This window comes from Pleurodeles waltl, chromosome 8, assembly GCF_031143425.1.
Source record: "Pleurodeles waltl isolate 20211129_DDA chromosome 8, aPleWal1.hap1.20221129, whole genome shotgun sequence".
Lineage (NCBI taxonomy): Eukaryota > Metazoa > Chordata > Amphibia > Caudata > Salamandridae > Pleurodeles > Pleurodeles waltl.
The window spans coordinates 467,782,710-467,805,698 of NC_090447.1; the positions used below are offsets into that span (position 1 = coordinate 467,782,710).

The 22,989-nt window shown below is 42.0% G+C and overlaps 1 protein-coding gene across 1 annotated transcript in view; it reads left to right on the forward strand.

Annotated features, from left to right (window-relative positions):
• Window positions 1–22,989, forward strand: part of LOC138249531 (interleukin-1 receptor type 2-like) — a 204,600-nt gene that overhangs the window by 120,740 nt on the left and 60,871 nt on the right. The window contains exon 2 of the mRNA XM_069203481.1: window positions 3,464–3,644. Within this exon, the coding sequence (XP_069059582.1) occupies window positions 3,600–3,644 (45 nt within the window). The 5' untranslated portion in view covers window positions 3,464–3,599. The remainder of the gene's footprint in view (window positions 1–3,463; window positions 3,645–22,989) is intronic.

A 22,989-nucleotide genomic window follows, 5' to 3' on the forward strand; every position in this document is an offset into this window, starting at 1 on the left:
CTACACAGCGCACCATGGCGCACGTTAGCACAATAACATCATAGTTCATGACACAATTGTGGTGCTTTGCTGGATTAGCGCACCCCAGAAAAGCACAGGGAGGCCCATGGGTTAATATGGTAGTGTCACTTTAACACCTCCCCTGAGCAGGCATTAAAAATGATGGAAAAATGATGCAGTGAAATCTTGTAAATTTCGCCTCATAATTTTTCTGGGGGCCCCTGCAGGGGAACACTCCCCTTGTACACATTATGCCTGGCACAGGCATAATGTGGCACAAAGGTTGTATGACTGAACCACGCACGGTAGACCCACGTGTGGCTGAACAATGCTTCGGAAACATGACTGCCTCTTTACCAAGCATGCCTTTACAACAAATGTCATTGTAAAAACATGCCTAGTAAAGGTATATGTGGTAAACACATGCGTTGTTCATCTATACAACCCTCCCCCTTAAGTGAAAAATGTACCCTGTCCCCCACTCACCCAGAGGCTCAAAACTACCCCCCTAAAAACATCCCCCAAACAAAGCCTAAGCCCTTCCCTGCCCTAAGCCCTAAAACCCTGCCCACTGCAAAAAAAGGTACCCCGACCTTCTCCCCAAAAGCCTGGGCCTTGGAAAAAAATTAAACTACCCCAAATCCACCTCACTCGACCTGAGGTCGAAAATCTTCCCCCAAACAAAAAGCAAAATAACCCTGTCACCCCCACCCACCCTGTACCCTAAAACATTCCCCCACCCCAAAAACGTAACTCTCCCAAAACCTGGCCCCAGGCCGTCCCCACCCTGAGACCTAAATCCTTCCTCACCCCTAAAAATGAAAGTCCCCCTGACCTCCTCACCCATCCTGAGGCCTAAACCTGCCCTCCTAAACTGTCCCTTCCCCCATCCTCAGCCCTTCACCCCCACCCTACCCTAAAAACTACACCTACCCCTTCACTAAACCTTAACACCAAGCCCTTTAAAAAAAAAAAAATCTGACCCCCCAAAACTGCCCCTTCCCCTCCAGCCCCTGACTCCCCCCTGTCCTTAGAAATACCCTCATGTACCCCCCAACCTGCCCCAGCCCCACTTATCCAGCCTCCACGTTTCTCTCTCCGCTTTCTGTCTGAACCTCACATATACAAAGTGCTTTAACCACATATTTGCGTGGTTCAGGAGCATGCATGGTTCTGGGCAAGCATGGTAACGCTTGTGTCGTTACGGTCCACGTGGCTGCGGCTGCGTTGTAAAGGCTGTTTCCCTGCCGCAAGAGGTTACAAAGTGGTGCAATGCTTGCAATGTGCCATTTTGTAAATTAGGCGCATGGTGGGGATCCTCCTTAAGGCTGCCTTAAAGTAAAAAAAATGACACTAGGGCAGTGCAAGTTGGCAGTAGGTGCATGTAAATATGTCCCAAAGTCTTATGCTAAGCATTTTTGCAAAGTAAACTAGAGGTTATTCATCAGGAATGATATTCCATTTATATTGGGAATAAGCAAATGCATTTTATTTTTTTTAGCATTCAACATAGGTAATTCATCTCTCCTTGTAAGAAGAAACTCTATTCAATGAACATATTTACACATTTATTTCAATATTCTTAAGCATTACATTGTTGTGCAAATCTTGCGTGAAAGCCCACTATGTAGGTGTGTGAATATTGTTAAAACATTCTGGTGGCAGACCTCATTCTTAAAATTGAAAAATATACTTCTGATAGCAGAAAATCTGCCTTTGTGGATTTTCCAGGATGTAAATTCAATCTGACTGTGAAAATCCTTGGGTTTGTATCCATCAGATCTTAATTGTATGACTCAGGCTCTGTCATTAACATTTATACATGACACATTTTAGCATAGATAATTGGACTTTGGGATACAAAAATAATTTTGAATTAGACCCAAAGTTACCAACATCACAGTTGTTTCTCACTCTGTGAGGGGGTGGTTTCTGCCACCCACACAGCTCTTTTCAGAGTTATGGGCCTGTTGTACTATTATTTCATTTGTAAAAAGTGGTTGAACATTTCTCTTTTCTTTAAAGGACCAAGTGCTGCTTTAAAAGAAATCAATTTTGTAAAGTTTTGTGGGAGCAATACAGTAGTTCCCAGGACCACTGCCTGTTCTTCCTGAGGTTGCCAACATTTCTGTCTCGGGGAATTGGTCCTATAGCGAGTGTTTCACCATGCTCCTATCCTGCCAACCAGTAGCCCTACTTGAAGTCTGCCTGTGTGCCTACATCCATCATGAAGGCTAGATTGGAGCCCGTGCTGCACTTCAATGTTTAATTTGCATACTTTACAAATCCTCTCGAACAACAGATTCCACTTCAGAATATACTTATCAAATTCTACTGCATTATGTTATTTGTGTGCCCTATCCATGTTTGAGAGCTGAAAAGAAGCTTTCTGGTAAATCTAACAATACTTTGAATTCTATGTTACCACTTCATATATTTCTATTTGCTACCTTTCAAAATTTCCTGATCAAACATGAAATGGCCCTTTATGCACATAAACAATCAATACCCTCATCGCAGATACCTTTGCACTATGGTGCAAGGATGCCTGCGTTGGCAGCTAAATTTAGCACAGCGCAGGGGGAAACACAGGGGTGCACCGTATTTCAGTAAAAATTGTGCATCCAGTCACAGCTGCTGCCAGGTAGAGGTTGGGGGGGGGCAGTAAAAAACAAAAAAACTTACCTGACCCACCGCTTCCGCTCCAGCCGCCTCTCAACGTCTTCCCTCAACAACCAATCCCGAAGCCTCTCTCACTCTCTCATGCTGTTACACAGCATGAAAGAAGTGCTGTGATTGGCCTGAGTGGGCAGAAATGGCACTCAGAGACGGAGTGGGGCACTGCACTTGGTCTCCACCCGGCTGTAAAATACAGCCAGGCGGAGACTTTTCTAAGTGCACATGTCAGTTTGGCCAGCCTCAGACTGCTGGCCAAACTGACATGAGCACTTAGAAGTGCACCACTGCTCCTCCTCCACTTGTTGACATGGAGGAGGCTGGCTCTGCCCCACCCTATGAAAGCAGAAAAATAAAGGGATAATAAAATACTTTTATTAGCCCTTTATTTTTCTGCTTTCAGCAGAGGGTTGACGCTCCAACACCATAGCGGATGGGCCGCCCCTGGGCGTATCCGTCCATTTCTAAAGTGGTGCAGCACTGCAAATATTGGTGCAGCACCGCACTGCAGCTCTTTTTAGTAGATCTGGGCCTATGTTTTAAGACTTGGATTAGGCGGATATTTACGTTTCACACCCAGCATGCAAAAAAAAAATATGCTCAGCTTTGCTACTTCTTTGTCAAAAATCTGTGTTAGGCTATTTACAATAATATAACTAAGCAGGAAATTGGGTTCTTTATTTTGTGGGTTGTAATGATTTCAGTTAATCTTGTACATCATTACTAATACTAACTAAAAGGTGCAATTTGTAATGTAGCAGAACCTAATGTACTCTATTTTCCACAGAAATACTTTGTTCAATACCTCATACCCCGGAAAAACTTTGGAAATACTTGAAGCAATTAAGGATCAATGTTTCACACCAACTTGCCTATTTGAGAAAACTTCCAGAATTGGACAGTCGGCAACAGTTCCATGTGGAATGGACAAAAACCAAAACAGAAACTACAGTGTTAAATGGTATAAGGTAATTTGCATGAAATAATCATTTGTGATATAACTGAAAGGCTTAAAGTGAGCAATACGGACCTAGGGATATTGGGTCAACAGCATAATGTACCATTGGACTTACACAGTAGTGGGAATTGATCTACACATAAGGATAACATAATGGAAAAAAACATCTACATCTACATATACTGGCATTAGAAAACGATTACATGTTTCAATGACTTTACACTGAGAAAAAACTCTTTTAGCAGTCATGTTGCCTCTTTCATATGATTTTTCCTTACTCTACAATTAGAATCCTTTGCATCGTGGTTTTCATAAAATAATTTTTTCTTCAAAAGAACAAGTATGTACAAAAAACAATTTTTGTCATATGTAGAAGTTCTGAAAAAAGTATTTAATGTGTGCTGCAGCAAGGGGCGGCTTTACGGCACAGTGAGCGCTGCAGCTGCACTTGCACCTGGTGCTGACTTTAGTTGGGGGGAGCTGTGTGTTTTAAAATAACTTATAAGCTTAAAAGCAAGTGCATTTTCATGTGTGCAGCAGTTTTCAGGCAACAATAAAAAATGTCAAGAGAACCCTGGTGATTAATGTTTCTGCTGGCGAGAGATAGGAATGTTGTCTAGTGGTAGTTTTGACCCATCATAGTAGTGCAGAGGGTTAATGTACCTGGTGCAGAAGATGTGTACAATGCATATCATAGGACTCGGGCCCAGATTTAGGAGGGCCTAGCGCCTCCTTGCACCACATTAGGGTCATTTTTTATGTTAATGTGGCACAACGAGGCCAAAATCACACCACCAGATTTACAAAGTGGTGTAATGCATTTATTGTGCCACTTTGTAACCCATTGCACCACATTATGCCTGTGCCGGGCATAGTGTTTGCATGGGGGTCGTTCCACAGTTAGGGGGGAAGCAAAAAATGGACCAAAGAAATCTAAAAGATTTCTTTTTGTCATTTTTTGCAGCATTTTTAACGCATGTTCAGAGCAGGCATTAAGAGGGGGCACACCATTATTTATAACGGGCCTCTATGTATTATTCAGAGTTAGTGCCAACATTTTGGCGCTAACCCTGAGCACTTTTCTTAAATCTGCCTCTCAGTGTGATGGAATGATGAGTATTGCTATACAAAAATTAAATGTATGCTAGAGAGGGTCTATGGTCAGGTGTGGGGCACTGCTGGAGGATAAAGGTGAGGAAACTTGAGAAGAAGGTAGTCATGGGGGGTGCCCAAAAAGACTGTTACACCACGCGCACCCAGCAATAAAGCCCCTGGCCGCAGCACAAGAAGAACGTTTTAAATCAAAGCAGTGAGATTTGTCTCATTAAAAGACGATGGGATTATTGGCATATTTGATTTCCTATTTAAACTGACTGCAACATGGAATCTGTTCAGAAGTAAGTAATGATTTCTATTGTTAAAATAAATATTTTGTGTCCTTGCTACATTTTATAATGTCCACAATTGAATAGGGACGGGGATGCTAAGATGTAGGTCCATGCACACTGTGCCACTGGAACTAAGCTATATTTGTCTGATGAGCCCATCTCTAGGGTGAAACCAGTCCTGGGCGGCTTGGGCTTTGGTTCAAGAAGGACCTGGCTTGGCAGTTCGGGCTGGACTATTTGATAGAAACAGGTTCAAGACTGATCTGCATATATCTGGGTCCAAACTGAGGTGACATGGTGTGAAGAATAGCAATGGTTTCGGATGCAGCCCCAAGTAATTACCAGTGGCTAAGATTAATTCAAGCGTTACATTCATCACTTGTTTGTACACTTTAGTTCCACAATTGAAAAGCAGCATACATCATATATGCAGGTCAGCCAAGAGTCGTATGTTAGTTATCACTAGGTTACAGAGAGGAGAAGGGTATCAAAACCTACAAAAGATTATCTCATGAGCCATGATTCCAAACGAGGCAGAAGTTCAGGGGTAATAATGATGTCTGTGTAGCAAAGGGATATTGCTATGTTAGCACAAAAACCTTGGACATTTTAGAAATGCTTTCTTATTTGCCAACTAATTTGGCTATGCTAACATTTTCCCATAATGCACACTCCATGTGAGCTACACATGGTGTGATATCAGTAATGCCTTTGATGATATACTTGGTGATATTAAATATGGTGTAATCAGTGATGCCATTGATAATGCGATTTGTTGTGTTGTCTGTGATATATGTCCCCGTTCAAAATCAGGTCATTTTCTTAGCTTTGGAAAGCTAAGATTGTATAGATATAAGGCTCAGTATCTTTCAATATCTTGCTTGACTTTCTGAACATGAAGTAGTTACTTGCACTTAGTATTCATGTTTTATAAGAAAGCACATATTGTGAAATGTTCTGTAATTTCCCTATAGTTTTGGTTATTTCCATATCAGCTTGCTTTATGTTCACAAAGTTTTAAAAGCCATTCAAAATTTCACCTACCCCAAGAGGTACCTCACAATGATTGATAAACAACTCAGTGATGGTGCAAAAATGATGGTGCACTTAATAAAGGTTGGATGTAGTAGAATATTATAGAAATTGACCTGCTAAGCACTGGAAATACAGATTCCAAGATTTTAGAGAACAATTCTAATTTGAGTCCAAAAACAACTCTTGAAAACAGCCACAAAGGAAAGAATTACTTGAAGGACAGAGATACAACTTGAGGGAAAGAGGAATATGAGCAGTTAAGAAAGGTTAACCAGAAAATATAAGAAACTGCTGCACATTGGACTCTGTAGTAAGCAGGCTCAGTGGATTCATGTTCTTGATATGCCTTATTTAGAGAAATGCAGCAAGACTGCTAAACCACCGGTGTGGCAGAAGAAGCATGTATACTGCACTGGCAGAAGAAGGTATCTCATAGTTAGGATTTTCTGATTCTCTGGTAGTGTTTCTCCATATTGCTCTTTTTAGTCTGATGCTTCATGCACCAGCACAGCTAAGAAGCCTCAGAGGAAAATAGTCTGTTGTAGCTTTGCTGATACTCAGACCCCTCTCCATCAACTCATGATACTACCTCTCATCACTTAGCTTGATAACATTTCCCCATGACTCTTCTGTCTCTGTGATTTAACTGGCACTCTTGCATAGACGTAGTTGGTGCTGATGTAAATGGTGGCTGGTCAGCATGACTAAACTGGGGCAACAGTTCAATGGCTTCAAAGCAGCCCAATGTCATTAACCATGGTGGATCTGCCTTTACAATTGGTCTCTGTGCTTTACCATGCATTCCAAATGAGACAGCACAACACAAAGGTTGTGGGAAGGTAAGTTGGTAATTTTTTGAAGGTTTTTCTGAATGTGCATGTGTGTAATGATTTGTGTGAGGAAACACCTGTGAACTGGACCAGAGCACCCCCGAAAGTGGCAGTAAAGAGAAGGACATGAGCTTGCATGGGCAGAATTGAGGCAGAGAAAGTATATTCAGTGGCCAAATTCGAGAGGCTCTTCAGTTAGAAGATATTAGGAAGTTCAGTAGCCCATTCTCCTGTCTGTGAAACATTATTTTGTATGGTCCTAACAGAAAAAGTTACCATGCCAGGAGCCTTAATCTACCGTGCCCTGGGTGTGATCAGGAAGTGTGTTCTGATTATGTAGAGGGGCTGGCTTCAGTCATCCTTAAATGTGTTAATTTTACAATGCTGGTTGACCTAAATTTACACCTAGAGGATAAACCAAACACACCAGCTATCTCCATAATTGATGACTTCTTGGCTCTAAATCTGAATTTATTAAACTATTTCCCCATCCATAAAGCAGGTCATTTATTAGATCTTATTTTTACAAACCTTAGTATTGCCCAATCTGATGTGCCTCTCCCTTTGCTATGGTCTGACCACTTTGCAGTGCCCTGCTGTCTTGCAACAGATTTTGAGTCATACAGTAAGATGAAGCAGTGTGTTTCTTTTAGCAGAAGCTAGTCAAAATTAGACATCCCTAAATGGAATGCATTGTTGGAGAAGGCCTTCCAAGTTTTAGATAAAGAGGTTGGTTAAGCTGGTTAAGTTCCTCTGTTGACATCAAGGTACCCACTACCACTAAGAGGCATCACAGTTTTTACCCCCCTTGCCATGGTTCACAGAGTCTCTGTATAAGGGGAAGAAAATCAGTAAACATCTTGAGAGAGGCTGGTGAAAATCTTACTGTCAGGAGGACAAGTCAGTGTATAAGAAGGCATCACAATTATACCAGAAAAATTGTTGTGAAGCAAAAGCTTCATATTTCACAAAGAAAGTCACTGAAGTCCAAAATTGCTCTAATACCCTCTTTAAGGTGGTGAGGTCACTGGCAGACTTGTCAAAGCTGTCTACAACTACTGTGCCATCCCAAATACAATGTGATAAAGTCACTGACTTCTTTATGAAGAACATTGATACTATAAAAACTATTTCTCCACTGCAGCTGAGGTTAAGGATCCTATAAGCACTCCCAATATAATGAGTACTTTGGGGAATTTTGAGCCACTGGGCCTATCATCTGCTAGACGGCTTCTTTCAGCCTTGAAATTGGGGTCCCTGTTGGACCCTTGTCCCCCAGACATTTTGGGTAGACTGTTCCAACAACATTTTGAGTAGATTAATAAACCAGTCACTGCTAAACAGGGTAGTTCCTAACAGCTGGAAAACAGCATTAGTTACCTCTTTGCTGAAAAAGCCCAATGCAGACCCTCTTTTATGGTCTAATTATAAGCCAATATCTCTGTTGCCCATCTTCTTGAAACTGTTGGAAAAACATGTGAATTTGCAATTAAAAAGTTATGTAGAGCTGAACTACTTGCTCTACCCCTACCAGTTGTATTTTAGCACCGGTCATAGCACTGAAAGAGCACTCCTGGGGGGTTACTGAATTCCTGAGATATCAACTGGATGAAGGTGAGGCTGTACTTCTTTTACTAGGTCTGAGTGCAGCATTTGATACTGTCAACCACAATATGCTCCTCCGGAGACAAGAGGAAATGGGGACTTAGGGCAAGGCGCTAGCTTAAGTTAAACCCTTCCTTAGCAATCATTCTTTCTAATAATACACTAATAAATGTAGATTTAAATTACACTCTTCAACATCAGGTGTACCGCAGGGATCTATCTGGAGGCCTCTACTATTCAATCTCTACGCGAGACGCTTGGCTGATATTATCGAGATCTATGAGTTACTCTTTTCTAATATGCGGATGATGAACAACTTGTTGTATCTTTGTCATCTAAGGACAACCAGACTGCTGCCACCCAACCATCCTGTCTCCTACATGTGTCAGACTGGATGAGAGTTAACTCCTTGAAGTTAAACGGAGAGAAGGCAGAGGTTCTTCTGGTTGGAAATTCCTTTTTACTCTGGGATTCGCACTGATGAGTCTTGTTAGACCAGGAGCAGAGTCTGAAGCATCAGATCACCAAGGTGGCAACCATCTGCTTTGGCATATTGAAATGGCTTGAAAAAAATCTCAGTTTCATCCTGTTCACTATTCAGCTCACATTGGTACAAGCCTTGGTCACATCAAGACTGGACTATGGAATGTTCTATACTAAGGAGGGACTAAAGGCCTGCTTAAATACCTCCAAATTGTACAAAATATTTCTGCATGTCTATTGCTTCATCCCCAGCGGTTTTCCAGTACTGTAAGCCTGCTAAAAGTTCTTCACTGACTGCCAATTGAATGTAGGGTGTATTTCCAGGCTCTCTGTTATATACAAAAATGTTTTTATAACTCTGCTCCTTCTTGCTTGAAAGCTTTTGTTGTTAACTACTTGCTAAGGCGTTCTCTTAGGTCAAGCCATCAGAACTTAGTGGTTATCCCTAGAGTAAGGAAAGCTCGCCAAGGTGGCCCAAGTTTTCGCTTTGTGGGACCTAAACTTTGGAATGAACTTCCGAGTACCATGAAAAAATTTAATTCTGTCCCAACATTTTGGAAATTGCTGAAAACCTGTCTGTTTCAACGCTCGGGTTTATAATGTCTTAGATCTGACAGTGTTCTGTTATATGGGTATCTGTAATTCTGGCTAGCACTGGGAAACTTGATGGTAGCTATGCGCTTTTTAAATTATGTAATAAATCTATCAATCATATATAGAAGCAAGAAAACATCTGTTAAAGGTGACACGCCTACAGGACAAAGGAACAGTGGCATGTGACTTGCCAACTGGAAAAAGGCTTGAGAAAGGCACAGTTGTGTTTTTGAGCTGTGCTTCTTGGCGGAGAATAGTAGGGATAGGAAAATGTTTTGTAACACAAAAACTGAGTAGAATTGACAATACGTGGATTTGTTGCCACTGGAGAGGGTCCTCATGAGCTGTAAGGAAGCCCTCACATGAACTGCAACCTTGATGAGTGAGAAAGAAGGAATGAGAAGATGGATGGACCAAATGAGGCAGCTGTTCAGCTTTTCAGCTGAATGGACTGGAAAAACAGAAGAGGACCTGTCCAATGATGAGACGGGTAACTGGAAAAGAAAATAAGAATATGAGCTGGTGAAAACTACCTCATGTAGATAGGAGTATGTGGTAGCCCCAGCTGAGTAAGAGCAAGAAGAAAGGAGTATTGACATTGACTGGTGGAAGCAAAGAAGAGGAGTCAACAGGATGAAAACACTGAAGAAGGATATAGATCTAAGTCAGACGAGAGCGAGCAAATGGGCAAGAGGACAGGCACAAAGAATGAAGAATTGAAGGTAGTTGAAGTGACAGTGGGTGAGCCCAGTTCATAGTCGGATAAAAGAGCAGATGGAAAGTGAGTCTGGCATGAAGCAAATGTAAAGGAAGAGCTACAATCTGAGATGAGAAAAAAGGAGGCAATGTGAAAGTACATATGGATATAGGGTGCATGGAGGATGATACAGACAAAATCAGGGGGTATGGTGGGACACATGGGATAAATACACGGGGCAGGGAATGAAAAGTAAATGGCAAAAGGAATGGAAGATGACAAGAAAGAAAGGTAAACACAGTTTAGTGTTTTCAGATGGCAAATGGTAGACATTGCTTATAACAGCATGTGAAAAAAACTTGCTTGAAGGGAACTCAGACTGAGGAGGATGGATAAAGCAGTCCAGTAAGTCACAATAAGGGAGCCACTAGATGAATATACAATGAATACAAGGGTGGCAGAGACAAATTTACTAGGGGTGGAAAGGGGTTACCGTATATTGGCATAACAAAACTTATAAAGTCCTACTTAGTAGTGAAAACAAAAAGACTTGCTGAAGAAAAATTGTGTATTTGTTTAACCTAATGCATGAAAAAGTTGTATATCAGAGTATTGTTAGCAAAAATAGGTTTGACAGAAATATTGTGTGCTAAATGCAAAGATGTACATTTTCTATTAGTAACTCTAATAGAGATATTTAGGCCACAAATTCAAGTAGCATAGCCATAGAGAGGAAATGTGCAAAGACTATTTTAAAGAGGAAGAAGACAAGGGCAGAATTGGGTACAAGACCAAGACTTTCAGTCATCTTGGTGAAGTGAACATCACCTGTCACGATTTATGCCGCTGATTTATTATTTAAATACATTAAAGTTATAGGACATGAGCACAAAATGTTTGCTACAATGGAGTGTATACAATTCCATGACAAATTTGTGTTGCACTTGGTAGAGTATAAATCCATGTACTGGGAGCAGGACATAGATCTGTGACTAAAACACACAAGGTGCCAAAGTTGCCAGGCATGCAACAAGTAGCCTGTTCACTCTGGCTTTGGCAGTTCCCATTTAAGCCCATCCCACCCAAAGTGGGTTGCATTTCCATGAATTACCAGCTTTTCTGAGGCAGAGACATGTTGTGCATTGAGCTGTTATCTCTGTGTAACACTTCTGCAGTTTAAAGCATGAATGTCCAAAGTGCCAAGGGACACCCCCCCTTACAGAGTGGTATATATGATTCAATCAGTCCCCTCAGATTTGTAAAGCGTGACTATTCATCCATGAGTGTATCCAGGTGCTAGGTTCTTGCAGGATCAGTCAAATGGCCCAGTCTTGAGACCCTCTCTGAATTCCAGGAGAGAGGATAAGGTTTGGAGGTGAAGGGGAGGTTGTTTCAGGACTTGGAGGAAAGTTGGGAGAAAAAACGTCCCCCACTGTAGCTCTGGTGGATGTACGGAGTGTCTGTGAGGGCAAGGGAGGGGGAGCGCAGGAGTCTGGAGGGTTGGTGGAAGCTTAGTTGGTGGCTAATGTATGCTGGTCCTTGGTCATGAAGGGCTTAGTAAGCGTGTGTCAGAATCTTGAATTGCCATCTTTTCTAGATGGATGGCCAGTAGATGTTGCTGAGGTGGGGGTGATGAGGGTTGGTTTGGGGAGGTTGAGGATGAGGGTGATATGGTTATGAATCCTCTGGAGTGTCTTCAGGAGTTGGGTCGTGATTTCTGCATAGAGCGCACTGCCATAATCCAGCCAGCTGGTGACTATGGCTTGAGGGACAGTTTTCCTAGTGCTGACCATGTGGAGGGTGTGGAAGCAGGTGGAGGAAACTGCATTGATCTGGTATTTCATGGTAAGTTTTCTGTCCAGGATGATGGCTAGGCTGTGATCCATAGTTGTGGGTCTGAGTTCGGAGGGCTACCACGTGTCGATCCACAGAGTTTTAGTACTTCCGTCTTACCTGTGTTGAGCTTCTGGCAGTTGGCTGTTAAAATGCAACATGAAATCTGCCTTTTTCCTTCTCCTGGTGATCCCACCTGAATTTCTTCTGATGAGAGGTATTCTTGGACACTGAGATGCCCATGGAGTGCTCAGTGTAGTCTACAATATTGAAAATGTGCAACACATTTCTAGAATTTCTGGAAAAGTGAATGATAGAGACAGAGCAGACCAGTGCTTGATTTCTAAAAGAATGAAAGATAATGCCCAAAGCTAGGCTCAGTAGTATAAAAATCCATGTGATGAATATCAGAGCTGCAGAGTATTGAATAAACCTCAGACCGCTTAAATCCTCTACCAGGCACTGCTACCCCTATTCTCACACCTTCCAGTCCTCACTTTATCCCTCACTGGTTTTCCCATCTTTCTCTTCCTCATTCTCTTAATTTTGGGCATTTTATTACCTTTCTTGGTTACGGTGAATACCTGATTTGGGAAAAAAAGTGCAAGTCCCTACAAATGAGTGCTAGTTGGCCCCACTGGCAACCACTGGCTCAAATTAAGCACTAGAGCAGACACCCCATGTAAGAAAATGGGTGTACTCTATGGTAAGTTCGGAGCCTCATTGGGCAGTACATTCACATATATCTTCTTGTGTTCTTTCAAAGTTATTTACTTAACCTTCAGCTCAACCCCTTGGTAGCTATGGCACTTTACAGGACAATTGTCATTGACTTCTATGGTGTTGTCCTGATGCTGAGGGATACAGGCTTCAAGATGTTCAATGGATGTTCCAGGTGCTGTGCGGTCCAAGAGGCCAAAGTCCGGTCAGGTCCTCAGTCTGCAAGTGAGTGGAAGTGACTCCGGCCATGGATCTTGGGGTCCCATGAAGTCCTCTAGGCAGGGTTCAAAGGGCTGCAGGTGCAGAACTTTCATTCTTGCAACACCGTGTTCATGGTGCAAACCTTTGATGGGGGCTAGTGTCCCTTTGGGTAGACGAATCTAGATGAAACCAACATCCAAGGGCCAATGTGCACCTTCTGGCTGTTTCCAAATTGTCAGTTTAAATGCCTGGCTTCTGGTAGGTGTAAAACAGCTGTGGAGGCTACTAGAGATGCAGTTTGGCCTCTCCCAGCTTAAATGTCTCCAAGGCTGTTCTGGGGACCAGCGAACTGACACTTGGAGCCTCTGCTTTGGATTGGAGCTGGGAATCAACTTTTCCCTGAGCCCGTCATGCAGAACAGGGCCCTATCTCCGCTAGCCCAAAGTGCAGCAGGTGCAGTTGCTCCAGCATCCCAACCTCTTTTTGTGCGCTGCCAATGGATGCAAAGTGGTCTTCTTCTTGTTCCAAATCCAGTGAGTAATGAAGTCCCGGGTGCCAGGGGTGCCCATTATATCAGGAAGCTGCTCTGAGGGGACATCATGGTCACTAGTCAAAGGGCTAGTAGGTCCCTTGCTGTCTTGAGACAGTTCAGGTGAAGTGTTGCATGTGGTTATCACAGAGTGCATATTGCATGCCACAAATGACATGGCTGAAGTCTTTTCCAAGTGTAAGGACCTTGGTAGCCCTCTCCTGAGAGTGTGGCTATGAGGGGCTGTATGCTCATGTTAACGTGGAGAAAATCTAGCTATCTTTTAGATGGTGAATTTCACACACTAGGTCGATGAACCAAACCAAATCTGCTTTAAAGAAAATGTCATTCGAAATACATCATAGACATCACATACTACATATGATAATCAATTCAACTTCCATAACCACACCAGTTTATTATGAAGTTCATAATTTATTTCCCTATATTAACAGCGCTAAAGTCCCGAACATAATTCTCAAACACAAATGATCCATGTAGAGAAACAACAAAGGCTGATTTGAGCGTTTAATCAATGCAAAAAGACAAATGATCTCAATGGTTACTACACTAAACCATAGCAACAGAATCTGTGCAAGAGAAATTTAATACATCTGATAATGATAAAACAAAAGTATCAGTAATTATTCATGAGCATGTGAGAACACCTCGCCAACCACTAATTAGCATCAACATGTTGGGCTTCATGTAAATGTTTTAGTAACATAAATTTAGAAAACATCTAGCTATGGTGCTATCAAAAGTATGCAGCAGTAATAAACATTTACAGTTGGCACCTGAAAAACGAAAGACAAATAACAATTTACAACTCATTACGATAATCAGCCACAACGTCTACTTCGTCAGGGAGGCAGCAACATCAGGCACCAATATCAGGACAGGAACAGATATAAGGGTAGGGATGATGGTTTAGAATTTGGACTATAAGATACACTAAACCATCTAAACATAAGTTCAGTATCGAACAGACATAAACTAATAAAGTACCAGAATGTCAAAGGACAATCTGGAAAATATGAAGTGTCAAAGTGACAGATCATAAAGGAAGTCTCTGGAACTCAAGAACTTAGAACACTGACAAAGAGCAACTGACCCCTAACTCATGGTGGTTGAACATTCGATTAAGCTTGTTAAATGAAAATGATTTGATAAAGCATGAGGTGAGAAAGTTATGACCAATCAGAACATTAACAGATATCAAAATTATATAATGAGTTTACTCTAAACTCTTTTATTTGCCATTTTTCCATTGACAAAATCTAAATGAATACATTTGTATCCTGCGTTTCCTCTTTTCCAGTTTCATCTGTGGATCCATTGTTTTCACTCTATCAGAATACGAAGTCACAGGAAAACGATTACAATATGTTACCACACTAACTAGAAACAATAAAGTCAGTCAGACTATGGAACACACTAGAAACATTTTATACAGCTTGCATTGCACAGTGACCTTGCATCTGCTTCTACTTCAGTCCAGCAGAGGCCACTAAATACGCATTTAATTCTGACATTTATTTTAGTTAAGAAACACATGCTTTTGTAAAGACAGAATCATTTCAGCAGCTGGAAAAAACTAAATATAGGGCTTACCTATGATGTGGCCATTTAATTGATCACAATCTTCATAAACACAATATTATAATCAAATGAATTGACACATTAATCTGTAGGTATAATTACGTAAAACTAAACATTTTATCAAGAAAATCTCAGCTCTCACAGCCACGGAAAACTGTTTCTGAAATCTGTTTCCCTTCCTTGGCCCTGGCTCTACCTTGTCTATGGGAGCCAAAGGGCTTTCTGTGTGGGAGTGTCCTGCAGAAGCTCTTTAAAGGCGGCATCACCTTCAATGCCTGCCTTTTTGGCTAACATCCTTTGCAGCCCATCCTGTGGGAATAGGTCATACCACAGTGCAGCAACATCCTTTGCTCCTGGCCTAGGAATCGTTCACACATCTCCCCAGGCAGGCAGAAACCTGTCTCAAGCCCAGTGCCTCTGTAAAGTCACTGGACTACCTGGGCGAAGAGTGGTAATTTTCACAAAAGGTATCAGCATTAAATTTGACATAAACGTTGACTGCACAATTGAGTCACATTTAATGTCCCCTTTATTGTGATACCTTATATGACAGTTAGGTAGCATCTGTTAGATGGGGTTAGATGCATTAGAATGGCAATGGTTCACTCTGTAATTGCCTTATATGGCTACTTAAGTGTCCTCAGCAAACACTAACACTTTAGGGCTTTGCTGTAGAGACAATATACAGCTTCTTCCCTAGGTCTACATATGCCTGCCTTAGAGGAGAATTTAGTTCAATTCAGTTCAATAATCTTTATTTGGTCAGTGTCTCGACCATAAAAGCACAAGAAAATAAAAACATACGTTAATCAAAAGTCAATCAATAATCCATTTCTAACTATATGCAAAACAATAAATAAAATCTAAAATTAGAGCCAGAAATCAACTAAATCACAAAAAATATTGTCAGGTGTGCCATAAGCTAGATTAAAATGCATCTTAATTGCCTGTAGCCATCTTGAGTTATGTAGTTGTGGGAAGCAGTTTAATACAGCAAAGCAACTTATAGGAAATGTCAAAAGGTTGCACGAAAAAATAAACCTTCCTAATATAAGGTAAAGTGTGTATGTGCTAACCTAAGAACATAGGCAAATGTCTAAAAATATAAAGCAAGTTTCTGGTTAAGAACAATTCTAAAGGAAAATTCCTAAAAATATAAAGCAAGTTTCTGGTTAAGAACAATTCTAAACTGTGGAGTAAAAAATCCACAAAAAACACATGAAGTGCAACAGAGACTGCTCCCCTCCGCCGTCATATGAACACGGCGGCGTGGAGTCTCCAAGCAGTCTGCCTTCAACCTGAAAGCACAATAGCATCCACACTGTGCCTGCTCTAAAACAAAACAGGAGGAACCATTCTCAATTCATAAGGGATAAAGACATATATAATGCTGGCCTGCAAGTTTCAAAAGATCTAAAATAATGAAAATCTGACACTTTACTTAATTCCATATCGAGTCTATTCTCAGTGCAATCTTCAAGATAGCGACACTTCAGAATCAACTTATCGCTCCTGTTTATGGTTGCTGGAGACATTATAAAATTCTCTAATCCCAGTACTTTGAAAATTCTAAAAACATAGTTTATCCAAGGAAAAGAGCAATCCTTCTCTAGGCTAAGACAGTCTGTTATTACACACCTGGACAAAGACGCTGCTGGATTCAACCAAACTCTTACCAACATCACTAAAGGAGCCAAACTCACCCTGTCAGTAATGTACTTAAGGCCTAGCTCTGAGTGCATTAAATAACTCGAGCTCATGGGGGGAGCCTGGAGGAGCCTGCAACAAATGTGGGATTCCTCGCTTTGGAGGGGCTGAGTGTCACAGAAGTCCCAGCCTGCAGCCCCTTATGTGGCCATGGGACACATTGAGCATTGTAGATATTTATGAGTAGGAGAACCAAACCTTTCATCCCGCCTCAAGGCAAATTAAATAATGGACTACCAGCTCTACTAAGTCTTAAATGGGCATGATGCACTTGAGGCAACCACAAACCCTTGGATTTAAAATTAACTCCTAGGTAACTAAAATCATTACCCCTCTCCAAAAACTGCCCCTTAATTTTAAGCCTAGGAATAATACACTTACCGGACTCACATGCCTTAAGCTGTTACTTTCCATAGTTAATGGTGCGGTCCAAACTACTCATGAAAGCTACAAAATGTTCTAATAGGGGTCCACAGCGCATTTGGAGTATTTGCCAACAACACAGTGCCATCAGCATATAAAAGCGCTGAGATCTGAATGAGAACAATCCTAGGAATATCACTGGTGCCTCAATTAACAAAGAACACAGCTTATTTATGTAAATAGAAAACACCAGCGGGCCATAATACATCCCCGATGGACTTCTCGTTTTAGGGTAAATTCTGCCGTCATGTCCCCTGGGCATTCAACCATACTCTAGCAGCAAGGTCAACATGGAGCGTGTGTAAAAAATTAACTACGAGTAAATCCAACCCCATATTTGGTAGCATCATCCACGTTTTGCTTTGGTTCACATGATCAAAAGATGTAGAGAGATCCATGAAGGCCAGGCACAGTGGGCCATGCCTGACAGACTTGTATTTCTCTACCAACAAACTCAAATTCAGACATTGCTAAACGATACATAGCCCAGATCGTAACCCAAACTGAAGGGACAGAGGATGTTGTTTTCTTCAGCCCAGGCTGTGAGGCGATTAAACACCACTCTGCCTGTTATATTAACAACACTATTACAGATATTGGTCTATAACATTTGCGTGAGGCACGATCGCCCTTTTTAAATATGAGAACAATAGTAGAAAAAGCACATAAGTGAAGGATCTTAACATTCAATGAACTCTTAAGTACATTGATGATCAGAGGACTCTTTACATTTTATTTGGTCCATCAGAACCTGAAGCAATCAGGAGTCCAAAGAACTACTCATGATTGGGTCCTCTTCCAAAGGATAGATTGAACTTAGGTAGGATAGCCTATCTGATCCAAGGACATTACTCTGCAGGAGTGGAATTTCAGTTGTATATCTTTCCCTGATCCCTTTCACGGTGTACCAAAAGATCTTACTATGCTTCCCTTTTGCTGCAAGCTCCAAATGCTCCTAGTCATGTTCCAGTAATGCTCTTTCCAATTGTTTTAAAGTGCTTTTATATGGCAACCGGGATACCAGCACCTCATCTTCCAACCTTGGGGTAGCCATTAACACCCTCTACTGTCTGTGGTTGGCCAATGAACACTGGACATTAAACCAACGGGGGTCACCCATACGGTAACTACTGGGCTTGAGGAGAAACTTTCTAATACCTTGCATCAAACCAACATACCTGTTGAGCATGGCACCTCCACGGACACTGCTTAGGCAATGTAAAAATTAGTATGTTAGGAATAAGCTCCTAAGCTCTTTCTGGTACTTTGAAACACCAAATCAACCTTAGACAGTCAGTGGAGTGTTCAATAACACCTGTTGGCTTAGCAGGGCATGTATGCCTAGTTAATGGAAATAAGCCCCTAACCAAAAGGGTGTTATGATTCCCCCACTCCAAGCCACCTCCCACTCAAAAAACCAAGGCACAAAATTACGATTTACAAACATGTAATTGATAACTGAACTCATCCCCTGACCTTTAAAAGATGGTCCGATCGGGGTATCACCTCTAAAGTTGCTAATAAGACTAACTAGGTCTAGTGCGGGGATATGAACTGTTAATTCTATGCCCCTACCATCTTTGCCTGTACCAACTGACCCCTCAAATGAGGTTCTGATATCTACATTGCTGTCCCCCAACTTGGAATTAAAATACCCACACAAAAATAAAAATGGCTGTGCTTTACTAATGTTCCCAAGAGTGTATCTAAAAAGTTAAACAAAGCATTGAAATGCATATAAGAGCTACTCACAAAATCGGTATTGTAAAAATTCACAATATAAAAGGAAAACTGCAACAGTTTATCTTGTATGCACAAAGATAACAGTTCAGAACTCCCAGTGTTGATAACTGTGGCACTGATCTGCAAACTCAACCTAACCTAAACGGCCAGCCCTCCCTTCGCCGTACCCCTTATAGAAGGCAAAGCTGGGGTAGAATAGCATGCAAATTCCTCACAACAAATAGGATCCACAGCCCAAGTTTCCTGTAGGGCAACAATGTCATACCTTGAAATATGATCTTGCCGATACTTATTTTTGGATTTTTCCTTCATCCCAGCAATGTTCCAACTGAGTATTGAAAAAGGGCAGGCCTTGCCATAACTGTGACTACAACTATAACCAGTAAATCCACCCTTACAACCTATCTTAGGAGTAAAATATCAGGGAGCAAAATGGGGCCTACACTAGCACTAAATTCTGCCCATCGTCAGTCTAGATAAGCCTTAAATATATAGTTAAGGGACTAGTGCACTTTGACATTAGTGGTAATGGCAAAATTGTGTGTGCAGTGTATGCACAGCCTCTTTAGTCTAAGATGGCATGTGAAAGTTGTGTTTTCATTTTGTCACACACAGAGTGGCACACCTAGTGCTGCAGCTCTGGAGTGGACAACTAGCCTTACACACCCAGGGTACGTGGGTACTATATACTAGGGAATTATACGTCGGTCAGCAGCAGGGGTGCAACTAGAGCTTTGGAGAGCTAACACTCTCAATAATGGCACAGGGCCCACATTTCCAGAGATGGGGTGGGAGCTAGCCTCAAAGCCATTAAAAAGGGAAAAAAGAGTGAGAAATTGTGCAATTTAAACATACTGGACAAACCTGATATTATAACAAACATATGTGTGTAGGTTTTGCACTATTGCTATGCTTCTTCCCATTAAAAGTCCGGAAAAATGCTCCTTACCCATTTTTGACTAAAGTTACAGTTTTAGTTTACTGAATGAGATGTTTTATGATATTCATGGGTAAGGCTGCCTGTATATGCAGGTCTCAAAATTGTAGGCTTATTACCAGTGCTCAATTTGAGCTGGTAGCTGCAGGTGGAACCAGCTGGCACTCAGTTTCAGGGCCCCAAACATGTGATTCCTCACACAGACTTGGTTACAGAAACAGAGAGAGAAAACACAAAATGGGACGTGAGGAAGGGAGGGGTGGCAAAATTGTAACAAAGGAAGAAGCAAAGATAAAAAATAACCTGCAAGAGTGAAAAAAAAGGCAGGGATAGTCTGTTGTTAGGTAAAAGTGGCACAAAGTAGAATAACATCTAGGTAGTCCCGGTATTCGGCTACCACAACATTTAAAATGACCAGATACAGGCTCCTTAGCAAGACTTTGGGCTCGGCATTTATTATTTTACAAATTAAGGACTACTTAGTGAGTTACCATACGTTTTATTGGGGTGTGTGAACTAAGTCACAGATTCAATTCCCAAAACATCATTCCTTCTTTCTGAGTTAATTGTGTGCAATGAGTTGCTAATATTGCTGCCTGTAAATGCACTGCCACACGCCTGTGCTACACTAAATGAAAAAACAATAGTTATTGTTACTATGCCACATTGAGCAGCTCCTGTATATGTAGCATATTGAGACACATCCATGGAGGAAGGCACCAGTCTTTTATTGCCTAGGTGGCAAAAACAGTTGCCAAGTAAGGAGTATTTGGACAGAAGTGCCAGCTTCAATGGTAGAGGTCTAGCTAGATAGATCCCAGATGCAAAGTTATTTGTTTAGGAAGATTGCTCCAGTTTCCTGTAAGAGATTAAAAGAATCAAAGGCAAGGGAGGGGTCTAGGATAGGCATTCTGGTTCTTAGTTTGAATTCATTGCAGTGTTTAAATCATCCCATGTGGAAGTCAATGCTACTTTTGTGCCACAGCCATATCAGAATATGGTATGGTAATCTGAGAGAAGGTTACTTTATTTAATCATTGTAGATATTTGTCTTGAAGCCGATCTTTCAATAAATGTATGTCCAGGAACATTTGGTTATTGACTAGAAGTTAGAAGGAGCCTTTCTTTGAAGGCATCTTTGTTTTAGGGAAATCTTTTGGAACTGCACCTTTAGCCAAGGAATTTTTGATATTCCATTTCTGGCTGGATTGGCTGCTGAGGTATTAATGTGGACATTCTTGCATTAGTGAGTATGGTATATATCTGCCTGCTATTGTGCTGGCCTACAAGCTTTTGCAGCCTTGCAGGTCACAAGGCTAAAGGTGAGGGCATGTGGTTGTTTTTATGATTTGCTTTCTACCAAACTGAACAGCACTGCTGGAATTGTGACGAAGCAATGGAGCAGGAAGCCAAGGGGTCTAACATTATTTGGAGGGTTGGAAGGAATGCAGGTGTGCCAGGTACACAACAAGGGCTAGTGGGGAGACTTTCGACTCTGCTGCCAAGGTCACAGGATGTCGTTAGGTACTGCCACTTCATGTATCGGGGTTGGAGGGCCCTTTTACTGTGAATTCTTTTCGTAGGTCTGTTTTTGTGTCCTTGAGGCCCGTCATCAGCTCTACCCACTTGGACCTCTTGGCTCATGTTGCGGTCTTTTGCCCACTGTCTACTCTTCAGGCTCCAGGTGAGCTTTCCAGGACATAGGGCAGGTTACTCTGAAGCAAGGCAGGCATCAGGTCTCATGGCATTCCTGGCTCCAGTCAGGTTTCCTGCTAGCTGGTCCTGGATTATTCTCCAGAAGAAAAGAGTTGAGCATGAATGTAATGTGAGAGGAGGGGCCATGTGAGTAGTGTGAGCTGTGTAAATGTAGGGTGATTGGTGTGCCTCTGTGTGATTGCCAGGTGAGCAGCAAGACTGAAGGGTGAGCTGTGAGAGTGACTGGTAAGTGCATGGTCAGTGGTGTGCCTCTGTGAGTTCTGGCAGACTATTGTGCCTGTATGAAGTCAGGGTGAACAGAGTGCCAGTGTGAGTGCGGGCTGAGAGGTGTGTCTGTGTGAGTGCAGAGTCAGAGGAGGGGATGCAGGGTGAGTGATGTGCTTGTTTGTGTGATGTGAGTGCAGCGTGAGCGTGAGTGGTGTGCCTATGTGAGTGAAGGGTGAGCTGTGTGAGTGACGGCAGTACCTATATGAGTGATGAGCCAATGTGAGAGTAGGATGAGAGGAGTGACTGTAGGGTGAGTGATGTGATCACATGAGTTTGGGTGCAGGCAAAAGTGCAGAGTGGAAGGAATTAATGCATGGTGAGTGAAGTGATTGTTTGAGTGAGATTACAAGGAGAGCAGTGAGAATGGAAGGTGTGTGAAGTGTTACATCAGTGCAGGGTGAGCAGTTTGTTTGACTGCAGGGTGAGTGCAGGGTGAACAGCGTGACTGCATGGTAAGAGATGTGAGTGCAGTGTAATTGCTGTGAGTTTGTTTGACTGCAGGGTGAGTGCAGGGTGAACAGCGTGACTGCATGGTAATTGCTGTGAGTGCAGGGTGAGTGGTGTGCTAACGTGACCACAGGGTAAGTGAAGTTGGAACGGAGTTCACAGCAAATGGCAGTGTGGTCACTGTGAGTGCAGGGTGAGCAGTGTACTTGTGTGCGAATAGGGTAAGAGAAGAATGAACGGAATGAGTACAGGATAATAGCGTATGTACATGGTGAGCAGTGATATCACTGTGAGTGCAGGATGAGCGTAAAAGTGAAGGGTGAGTGGTAAGAATGAGGAGTGAGTTGTCGGAATGCAGGATGTATTCCTAGACACTTAAAGTAACTCAGCATGTTATTGATTATTGACGAGTGGGGTTTCTGATATAAGTTAAACTATTGCTATTATGCCATCAATCAAGGATGAAGGAAATACATAATTTGCTGGCCCTGCAACAAAATATCAGTCTAGTGATTAGAGCTGCCAGCTGACCAGATTTCTATTGGCACCACTGGTATTTTGATGTCTCAATGGTAAAAAAATAAGCAGAATTATATAA